Here is an 11,429-nt window from a genome sequence, read left to right as displayed (position 1 = left end):
AAAAAAACAGATGCCGTAAATGTTAGAACCTTGCAAACTTTATGGTTGAAAACTAAGATAGTATGTGCATTATTAAAAAGAAGAAAAGCTTGTCCACATCGACATTGATCGTCGCCTTGTCCTTTAGTTTCTTTTATTTGTCTACATGTTTATGCAGCACAGGCGTCATTGTATTTTTGCACGGAATAGTAGCAGTATTTCTTTTCACATGCGCCTGGATGCAAGAATTTAGCTTGTCCAGGCTTTCAGCAGCAATTTTGTTGTAGTGTTCGTGATCGGATTCGGATGGCTTAAAACAGTCAAAGGTTTCAAATCACAAGGTTGTACGGAAGGTGTGCAGCAGAGCGTTGCGTCCTACTTTCATGAAATAAACAATAGGGTCCTGCAAAGTTATTCACGCCATTCCAAGGTCATGCTTAGCTAAGTTTCATCTTAAACTTTGGTGCTTGAGAAGCAGATGCCAATATGCCAAGAGCTTAAACTTTTGTGGTCAGAGAAGTACCTTTCAAGTGGGGGTAAAGAGGTTCTTGTTAAATCAGTTTTACAGAGCCTCCCCACCTACGCTATGATTGTTTTCAAGTTCTCCGCAGGTCTATGTGACGATCTTGAGAAACTGATAAGCAATTTCTTGTGGGGTAATAAAAATGAACGGAAAAAAGTACATTGGCTTGCATGGGACAAACTCACTAAATTAAAACTGAGAGGAGGCACCGGCTTCAAGGATCTCGAACTGTTTAATCAAGCTCTTCTTGCGAGGCAAGTTTGGCGCCTTCTGCAATACCTCAATAGCCTTTCTGCAGTATTGCTGGAGGCAAAATACTATCCTCATGGTGATCTACTGGACACAAGTTTTGCAAGGAACTCCTCTCCGGTTTGGAAGGGCATTGAACATGGCCTAGACCTACTAAAAAAAGGTGTTATTTGGAGAGTTAATAGTGGACATAGCATCAATATTTGGAGAGATAACTGGATACCTCGATCTGACTCCCTGAAAATCTCAAGCCCCACAAAGAGATGCAGATTACGAAGAGTGGCTGACCTGATGCTTCAAAATCCAAGATGCTGGAATGAACCCCTCATAAGGCAAACCTTCCTTTTTCATGAAGCTGAAGAAATCCTAGGCATAAGAATTCCAGAGATAGAGGATGTTGATATACTCGCTTGGCATTTTGAGAAAAATAGCATCTTTTCTGTTAGGAGTGCTTCCAAACTAGCAGTGGAGGATATCTCTCCTGAATGTTGTGGGAGTAGCACCTCAATGGACAGAAAATCACTTGAAGCAGTCTGGAAAACCCCGGTGCCACAAAAAATAAAAGTTTTTATTTGGAAACTGGCCCAAAATGGGTGTCCAAACCAACAGATTACGCCACCATTTAATCTATGATGCAACATGCTCATATGTGGCATGGAACCTGAACATGGTCATCACGCCATGGTCCGATGCACAAAAGCCACTGCATTAAGACGCTCTTCGGCAATTATGGAAACTCCCTGATGAATCGTCTTTCAACCACACAGGCCCTGATTGGATTATTGTGCTACTCAACAATGTTGACAAAGACACAAGAGTAAAATTGATGCTTCTCTTCTGGAGAATCTGGCACCATAGGAATGGTGTTGTGTTTGGGAAAGGTGATTGCCCCATCTCTGCATCGGTAATTTTTCTAGAAAACTACCTTGCTTCATTGAACTTAGATGTGGTTTCTCCATCGACTTCAATAAGAGGTAAAGATCCTTGTCACTCAGAGACAGTCTCAATCCATCTGGATGGCCAAAGTATGTCTAAAAAAAATCGATTCTTGGACGCCCCCTCCACTCAACGTCGATCCTAGTTTCGACCCTAACACACGACATGCTGGTCCGGGCTTTATTGCTAGAAATTACTTGGGTGAAGTCATCTTTTCAGGTTGGTCCAGCGACTGCCTCTACTACTCAGCTAAAGAAGCTGAACGTCTAGCAGCCCTGGTGGGCATCCGCAAAACCCTCTCAGTTTACAAGGGTTGTATTTGGCTGGAATCAGACTGCCTGGCGACGGTACAAGCACTCAATGATAGTACTCAAACCGCCACCAATTGCATTGTCATAGAAGAAGCAAAAAAAGATGTTGAGAATGTTTCAGCGCTTCACAGTCTCAAAGTGCAACCGGAGTGCAAATGGAGTGGCTCATGAATTAGGGCAGATTTGTAGGAGAGAGTTCTTTTCTGATTTTATTTCTAAAGATGTTCCGGCTTGCGTGTCGGCGGTTTTAGACCTTGATCGTAAACTTGTTGTGTAAGTTAATATAAGCTCTCTCTCCTTTCAAAAAAGAATAGTTGTTTATAATAAATGGTCAATGTTTCTTTTCTTTTCTTAACATACACATGCATATTACCCTGTTTTGATTTTTGTATGAATGATAATAAGGTCATGCTACTTTTTTTTTGAGGTAAACTAAGCTGCAATTTATAAAGTAGTACGAGATCCAACTTGATTCAAGTAACCAAACGCTACCTAGATGAATGGAACGTTGGGCTTGACTCGCGAGCCTCAAGCCCGTGGTGAAAGTTTGGGCCCAAAACCGAACCATTTCCTGAACTCGTGATGAGGCCTGGCTTTCTGCCAATTGGGCTTCTTAGTTCAAAATTATTATAGGAGAAGGTTACACTGTCACACCGAAACTAATAACAATCATGTTCGAACCTTTCTTGTTTCATCCTTTCCATTGTTGCGCCCATTCACTCGAAAAGGCAAAAAATATAGAGAGAGAGAGAGAGAGATCTTGCGTTCATGCCCTCTTGGAAAAAAAACAGATGCCGTAAATGTAAGAGCATGTACCCTTGCAAACTTTATGGTTGAAAACTAAGATTAAAAAGAGAAAAAATCCTGACCACATATTGTCGTATAGTTCATTTATTTTTTCTATACTTCTTTATACAGCACAGGTGTCGTTGTATTAATTTTTGCACGGAATAGTCGCAGTATTTCTTTTCACATGCGCCTGGGTGCAAAAATTTAGCTTGCCTAGACTTTCAGCAGCTATTGTTGTATTGCTCGTGATCGGATTCGGATGGATCAAAAACAGTCAAAGGTTTCAAATCACAAGGTTGTACGGAATGTGTACAGCAGAGTGTTGCGTCCTACTTTATGAAATAAACGATAAGATTCTGCAAAGTTTACCCCACTCCAAGGTCATGTTTAGCTAAGTTTCATCTTAAACTTCTGTGCTCTAGAAGCAGATGCCAATATACCAAGAGCTTATCATCATCACCTCAGATCTTATCCACACTTTGTTCTCATTCCTTCCATGCTCATCCTATTGACATCATCGATCAGCACTCGTGAAAGTGTTCAACGAATTCACATCGCTTTCCCTCATGCACCTCGCTCTCACAGGAAGCTTGCCGCTGAAAATCCACCACAAAAGCTGGAGGCGCTGTCGCTGCCCCCATGACGTGAGTCTTCTTGACGTTTCCGGCATTTGGCGACCGGCAGTTGGGCGCAAAAAAAGGGGGCTGATGAAAGGCCTCAAGCTTTTGTCAACTCGTGCATGGATGGTTACACCGATCACCTAATTGCCGCACCTTTCTCTCTTTTAGAAATCGTATGTGTTGGAGATCTTGGCGATAGGTCGTATTTGTTGGGATTTGTTTGGCAAACCAACCAAAAGATGTGAATGGTTTGAAGAAAAACAAGAGGCAAAGGTACCAAAGAGATGTTGAAGGCATGCACAAGGCTAAGGAGAGCGCACAAAGCGTTCTTGGAGAATTTTTTAGGTGAATTTGTAGCGCAGTACTACTTATGAGTTGGTAAGGATGGCTATCTCTGAGAAGGGGCGTTGTCTGAGAACTTGAGTCTCAATCCTCGTCCTCTTTTTGCTCCAAATATGTTGTCATCAGTGACACAAAAATGGGTCAATTCAGTGCAGCTAAACGTCACATACAAGCACAATAAGAAGTGCTGCTCATTATGGGGAAAAAGAAATCCTACGATTTCTCCCTCCACTAGACCGGTTCACCATTTCTGGACCATTCAGCCTGAGAAAGTGAAGTCGCGTCTTCAGTCCTCGCTCATTGACCATTCATTTTCAGAAGCTGCGAGCCATTGCTCTCCATCAGTCTTCACCCCAATCAGTGCAACAATGACCGCATGCTAATCCTCGCAGATGACCGGTAAACAGAGAACACTCCAGAATAATCATTGATCAACAGCCAAGAGGCATATCTGCACATGCGCAATCAATCAGTGTGAGCCGCAAGTGGCCAGCAGGTTTGACAGTTTTGCGCCGACAAAAGCTTCCATTCTTTTTTTCCCATTACATTCATTTACACATGCTACAGTCAAAACTTTTTGATTCTGACAGTATGGGGCTGCTGGGGCACATGGCGGGTACAATTAGGAGGCTTAATCACAATCGACAATAATAATTTACTACTAAGAGGAGGCTATGGCAAACAACATATCTAATTGGGGACACAAGGGATGGGGTTTGGCTTTGAAGGGGAGGACCTAACTGGCTTCTACTATCCTTACATTCATCTGCTGTGTATGGTACAAAACATACACTGGTATATTTGGTTGGCTGGTTCTCTAAGAGAGAGCTCCGGTATGTACACCACGAGGTTCAGGGTTCCTGGCTGTTCACCCGGTGGTGAAGCTCCAGCATCTCCTGGTGGTTGGGGTCCACCGAGAGGGCCGCACGGCAGTCCCGGAGGGCGCTCGAGATGTCACCGATGTGCTCATGGAAGGCCGCGCGCAGGTGGAGCAGATTCAGATCTGCCTTGAAGGCAATCGCCTTTGTCAGCTCCTCAATGGCCTCTTTCTCCTTGTGGTTGTCCATTAGCACTGGGTACAAAATCAGGGCAGAGTCAGCGTCAGCCGAGGAAGCATGAAGGCAATAAACAGATGAGCTAATTCATGAACTGAATGAAATATATTATGGTTGTTACACCTACTGATCAAGTTGAACAAAGAATATGGCAGATCACATTGACCTCTTACCAGCTTATATGTTAGGAGCAGAGGTAGTTGGTTAGTTAAAGTAGCACAAACCACTAGGAGTTGGGCACAGATGAGCTACATGCCTACATCTATTATATTAATAACTAAACAACTCTGTCAAGAATTTTATATCCTAAGTTTCAATCTGCTTTGAATTTGGTGGTCCAGAATCATTTCACATCCTAGCTTTTTCATACAAAAATTAAAAAAAATTGGATATGCCATGCAGGAAGTAGCACTTACCAGCAGCACGGTATCTGTAAGGGTAGACTCGCAGAGGGTCGAGTTTGGTGACCATCTGCAAGTCCGCTTTCGTCAGCTCCCGGTCACAGTACTCAGATCTCTTCTCGTATGCTGATGCATTGTTCCTGGCCTTCTCTATTAGTTTGGTCATTTCATCATATGCACCAGTTCTATTGTTCCGAAGGAAATGAACCCTTGCAAGGCCTTGATGCGCTCTGGTGTGGCCTATCTTCAGGGCATTTATGTAGCATTCAGCTGCCAGGTCTAGCTTCCCACAATCCACATAAACACTTCCAAGGTTGTTCAGAGCCTAAAAGATGTAAAATTATCAGTAAGTTGCAGTTATGCATCCGTCTCAACATCTCAAACTAGAATGCTACAGAGATGTAAACAGGGCAGTATCTGAAGTTGATGTAGCTAAGAAAATATTTTTTAAAATTTCTTTTGATTAGCCAATTGAAGGAGTGCTCCATTTATCCACATAAAATGAAATTTCCCAGTAATGAAGATGGTATCAGATGCTCGAACTTAGCTAGCAGGCTAACTAATTGTTAAGAAATCAAATTACTCTTGGAGTATACCCAGGACTCCGGTTGATCAGTTGCCATGTTAGGAGAACCAGGACAGACATTTTTAAGATTGAGAGTACCATTCCCATACTTAATGCAACAATGAATAGGACATCTTAACTTTCTAACAAAATTTAGCAACACCCGGCAGTTGAACAAATGCATATGTGAAGAATGAAAGGAATAACAAGAATCCAAGACCACCTCCCAACAAAAAAGGACTACTCAATAAATGTAGAAAAAAATTTCCGCTTCATATTTTCCAAGTGAAGTCATAAAAGTCAAGTAAAAATTTACAAGATGTCACAGTAGAAAAAGGACAGCAGCTCCTCATCATTCATGATCCATTTAGCTAAGTGGAATTGAGGAAATGATGTGGGGGAGAAAGAACCCTTACCTGACCCTTTCGGAGTCTATCTGAGGGGCACCGCAATGCATCTTCTAGAAGTGATACAACTGTTGCTGAGGTAGAAGGATCAAGACTTGAATCAGCCAAAGCATAGGCTTTTAGGAAAAATGCCTCAAATGACCTTTGTATTGCGATGGATGCTTCCGCTTTCTGCAATCCTTCCTCACAGTGGCCTGTATCATACAATATCCATCCTTCATAGACAAGCCTTTCATGATCGCTTGCAGCATGCTCACGAGCAAGCTGCAAACTCCTCATTGCAGCCTCAGGACAGTTTAATCTGACAACAAAAAACGAAACCATATTAATCCTAACATCCCAAACAGTGTTTCCAAAAAAAATCATGCAGCAAGTTAGCAGTTAGCACAGGAGGCATGTGCAAACATGCTTATCAGCTGAACATGTGCGAACATTCCAGCTTCCAGATGCATAATACTAGTAGGTGCAAGACATGCCAACAATGTGCAGTAGCATGAGCATCTACTATGCCCATTATTGCCCGACTCTATAATACTGAATTATGCAAACTATTCTTCTGAGCAATAGCATAAATTAATCTATTTACCTGAGAAGAAGCAAAGATTGTCTAAAGTACAAAACTCCTTTGGAAGTATCTGACTCCAGCATTTGATATATAACGGAGAGGGATCCTATATCATCCACAGATGACCACCGATCATAAAGCTGCATCCAACAGTCAGCAGTTGTCAACTGCTCTACATTCTCCAGCACTAGCATACGCAGCTGCTTGGCAGCCACCCGGCCACCAATCATACGATAATCTGGGGCAAGCGTGAGGATCGCCTGCACATCACATAGCGCAGCTCTATAATCCTCAAGAGCAAGGTAGCAACAGAATCTTAGTTCTAAACATTCGAGCACAAGCTTGAATCCCAGGATCCGGTTGATCTCCATCAATGCAGCTTCAACACTTTGCCTTTTCATCAAAGATGCAGCTCGGAACATATAGGGATATGTCAGAGTAGGGTCCAACTCAGTAGCCTTGTTAAGATTTTCTAACTTGCTATCACCATCCAAATATAGTGCTCTCTCTTGATACATCCATCCAAGAGGCCAACGAGATGACATCACGGAGTCTAGCAACTTGAGAGCAAAATGCTTGTTACCCCTCAGAGAGGTCAATCTAGCTAAACCCACCACCGAATAGAGATGGCCGGCAGAAAAGGCAGCACTGAACAGGGGCTCAGCCTCAGCATAATCTTTCCTTAGAAATCTTGTGCATGCAAGCTGATGTAAGGCCAACTGCTTCTGTCTAGAATCTGATGCCGACTCCACCAGCTTTTCCAAGAAACTTAAGGTGACATCCGATGTTGGGTTGGTACTCATGGAGACTTCACTGAGAAGGCAATATAGGGAGAAAGATGCATTGCCAACCATCGTCAACCTCTGCTGCTTATTTGCAGAGGAGAATATCCTAACCACTTGCTCATCATTCAAGCACTCTGGAAGCTCATTCAAGAGCACCTGCAAGCATGAAGCAGCAAGGATGGAACAGCCCAGCTCAAGAGCACATTCCATGAAGTCTATAGCATCTTGCCTTGAAGAGACGAAAGAAGCAAGCTTTCGCTCACAAGCATCCTTGAGGCCCTTGCAGCAAAATTTATTGGCAAAATCAAGCATTTCCAAAATAGCATCAGCTGACAAATACGGCAGTCTTCCTGACAGGCTGAATTTACTGATTGCCCTCATGCCAATAGGGGAGATGCCATTTCTAGACATGTCAATGACCTCTAGATATGATTCCCTGAACCCGCCATTGAGCATTGCATATAGCGGAGTTGACAAAGCTGCAAGCTTCCGCCGATCGCATGCGATCATATCATCTCTTATCCGGAAATGAACCACCGCAGAGCCCCGGAATTCATCAGACTCTTCATCATAGCTCATGTCATGTGCCCCGGTGGAGACCTGCGACACGAAATCCAGCAGCCTGAACTCCTGCGAGCACTTGCCGCACGAGCTGAGGAGGTCCGAAATCGCCTCCTCCCCTTTCTTCTCATACTTGAGCCACGCCCCGAAGATGAGCTTCTCATGTATGGTGCTCGCCTTCTCCCACGCGGACTGGAGGCTCCGCCGCGACAGCTTGGCCTCGCCCAGGCCGCGGAAAACCTGGAATTGGAGCAGGTACAGGCAGGACTTCTCATCCGGAGGGCAAGACTCCAGCTCCTCGTGTATCTGAGCCAGTATGTCGACATAGTCCGCGGGCTTGAAGTGCGGAAGCACTGCCGGCTCCGGCATCTTCATCAAAGACTCTCTGCATCACAGACATCAGAAAAGAGGGCAAACATCTCAATCAGCCAATTTTTCACAGAATCAGTACCCAAAAGAAGCGAATCTTGAGCAGCACAATTCAGCCACAGCAAGCACATGTTGCGAAATCAAGCGAGAAATCAGGTACGGCGGGGAGCAAGGGGCGGGCGCTTACATGGAGGTGCCGCCGGAGGCATGGCCGGAGGACTTGGAGAGGCTCCCTCTCTCGAGGGGCAGCCACGAGTGGGGCGCGGAGTGGAGCTTGGTCTCCTTGCAGGCGGACTCGGAGAAGAAGAGCTTCCTCATGGCACATACCACGACGAATCAAACCAGATCTGCCCCCTCCTCCTCCCGAATCCACTCAAATCCTTCCCATCCAGGGGGGCAAACCACCCCCAGCAGCCAAGGGACGCCGCGAATCGACCCCTCCCGCGCCACCGGCGGCGGGGATTCGGAGCCCGAGAATTCCGCGGGGAAGGAGCGCCGGGAAGGCGGCGCCTTTGGAGCTCCGAGCCCCCAATCGAGCCGCGCGCTCCGGGCAGGCGCAGGAACCCAGCCCCGACAACCACCGCACCAATCTGCAGCTAGCTAGCTAGCTAGCTAGAGAGAGGAGAGAGAGAGAGGGCGGGACGGGTAGAGAGAGGGGGACGGAGAGGAGGATGGAGAGAGAAACCCAAAGGCGCCGGCTTTAATGGCACGACACGGCCCAGCGGGGCGGGCGCTCAGCAAGAAGCCAAGGGGGGGAGTAACCACTCCCCCTCCCGTCCCGAGCGAGCTCCCCCACCACCCCCAACCACACCTCGCAACCAAATCCAACCCAACCCCGAGTACGGAAAAGGGGCGGCCCCCCGCTGGAGCGAATCCACCAGGCAAGGCACGGGCGCGGGCGCGGGGGCGCGCGAGCGAGCCGGGATCCCCAAGATTTGCTCGCCCGGCTCCTGCTCTGGAGGCGGCGGCGGCGGCGGCGGGAGGAGGGAGACGGGTGGGGAGGAGGGATGACGAGCAGGAGTGCGCGGGGGCGGGCCGGCGCGGGGTCCCGAGATTCAGCCGCTTTGGAAGGGAATTCTCGGGAATCCAAAGCCCCGGCGAACGCTTTTGTGCGGCCGCTGCTGCGATCCTCTCTCTCTCTCTCTCTCTCTCTCTCTCTCTCTCTGGTTTTGGTGAGGAGGAGAGAGATGGGAAGGACGAGGCCGCTCTTTATCGATCTATACACCTTCCCTTTCCCCTGCCTCTTTTTGCCGAGGGAGCAGGCAGGGAAGTTGCGAGCGCGAGCTGCACGATAAAAACTGGAGCTCCGTGCTAATCAGGGGTCAGGGGCGGCCAGCCGCCGGGTAACCACGCGGCTAATCGCTTGGCAGAAACCCAACCCAACTCCGTGTGGTCCAGCGAGGGGGGGCGTGGCGTCCGGTCGCGACGCAACGGGTGGGTTCTCCGGGGGGGACTTTTTGGTTTTCGTTTTTACCCGGCCGTGGTGCTCGGCGCACGCGTGTGAACGGCGACGCCGGGCCGGCGAGTGCTCGGGCGGCGGAGGCGCACGCGGGGTTTCTGTTTGCTTTTTTTTCCCTTTTATTTTTTTGGCTTGGAGTGAGGTGTGGGGTGAAACTGTGAAAGGGAATTGTGTGGGCGGGAGGGTCATTTATGGCCAACGTACACGTTTGTTGTGGTGATCAATGGTTTCGGCAACGATGGATAAATTCGGTAGCTGGAGTGAAAATTCTGAGGGAATTCCTTTCGCGTCCAACGGTTGTTGTTTCCGGACACGTGTAAGCTGGGTACTTACATGTGCGCGAGAACGAAGGATTCAAATTAACTCTTCAGTAATATTTTTTTAAAAAAAATGCAAAGTTGTAGTTTTGCCTTTCTGCAACACATCCAGTGCTTCAAAACCAAAACATGGCAGGTATGCTCAAGGCAGAAGAAAACATGCCAACCATTTGACGAATTACATCCATTCCTTTTCAGACCAATTCAAGTTTCAACACAGCCGTTTGACTACAACGACTTGGCACTATACCTGGTGCTACTTTTCCACGCGATGGTTTTCTTATAGTTCATGCCCATGCAAAAAAAAAATCAAAGGATCTAGCAATACATGTACTGTGCTACAACTACAAGTATGGCCATGAAAAAAAAAAGGTACTTCGGCCATCCTGCATATATATTTATTTTGTGGTGTCCGGTTTGCACCACGCGAGCCCACGCGTTTTAGTTTATTTTCCCGGCAATAAAGAAATAAATAAATAAATAAAACTGCCGCCGCGCGGACGTTGCATGGATGAGAACGTGCAACAACTCACCCTCGCTGTTCCAGTTCCGTCCCAAGTTTGTTTATCCATCCAATCCATGTAAGATGCTCCAGATCCATTCGTTTCAGAAAATAAAAGAGATTCTCCGTCCATGAATTTCTCGACCAAACTCCGTTTGAAATATGCCAGAGCTGCGGTGAAGCTACTCTACCGGTAGAAATCTGGCTGCAGTCACACCTGGTAAATATCCGTGGACACTCGACAAGTCTCCGGAGTCAAACTTGGCCTTTAGCCCTACCAACGCTGCCGCACATTGGTCAGAGGCAAAGGGTCTGCATTCTGACGAATAGCCTCACCACCGGCCGAGTGCATACGTCACTCTTCATCTCCTACTTTTGGTACACTTCTAGGTGGGAAGTAGGGCTGGAGAACCAGCGACCTCGGCTCGGCTCGGTCCGGCTCCCTACGATAAGGAGCCAGCTCGGCTCAGCTCGTTATTCTAACTAGTACAAGTACAAAAGCCTACTCGGCTCGGTCCGTCCAGCTCGCGAGCTGGCTCAGCCAGCTCACGAGCCAAACAATAATATATTCTTCTAAATAATATACATCCATACAGATCAAATAAAAAATATAAGGTAAATATATGGTTCTATTTCCATACCATATATAATTTCACAGGTGATACTTTCATAATTTATCAATCATACGTACATG

At 46.6% G+C, this 11,429-nt stretch overlaps 1 protein-coding gene across 1 annotated transcript; it reads right to left on the bottom strand.

Annotated features, from left to right (window-relative positions):
* Window positions 1-4,254: 4,254 nt before the first annotated feature.
* Window positions 4,255-9,722, bottom strand: LOC112902275 (ETO1-like protein 1). The gene is made up of 5 exons (XM_025971262.1): window positions 8,645-9,722; window positions 6,764-8,473; window positions 6,187-6,478; window positions 5,221-5,530; window positions 4,255-4,821 (listed from the first exon to the last, which is right to left on the bottom strand). The coding sequence occupies exons 1-5, from the start codon at window positions 8,773-8,775 to the stop codon at window positions 4,601-4,603; spliced, it is 2,664 nt and encodes an 887-aa protein (XP_025827047.1). The 5' UTR covers window positions 8,776-9,722; the 3' UTR covers window positions 4,255-4,600.
* Window positions 9,723-11,429: the final 1,707 nt, after the last annotated feature.

The sequence above is a fragment of the Panicum hallii genome, chromosome 8 (assembly GCF_002211085.1).
Source record: "Panicum hallii strain FIL2 chromosome 8, PHallii_v3.1, whole genome shotgun sequence".
Taxonomy (NCBI): Eukaryota; Viridiplantae; Streptophyta; class Magnoliopsida; order Poales; family Poaceae; genus Panicum; species Panicum hallii.
This window is presented reverse-complemented; position numbering and strand designations above follow the sequence as displayed.

Coding starts and splice junctions, on each gene's coding strand:
- LOC112902275 (XM_025971262.1), bottom strand. CDS start 8,775: ATGAGGAAGCTCTTCTTCTCCGAGTCCGCCTGCAAGGAGACCAAGCTC. Junction 6,479..6,763: donor CAATCTTTGCTTCTTCTCAG/GTAAATAGATTA, acceptor TTTTGTTGTCAG/ATTAAACTGTCCTGAGGCTG. Junction 5,531..6,186: donor ATAGACTCCGAAAGGGTCAG/GTAAGGGTTCTT, acceptor TACATCTTTTAG/GCTCTGAACAACCTTGGAAG.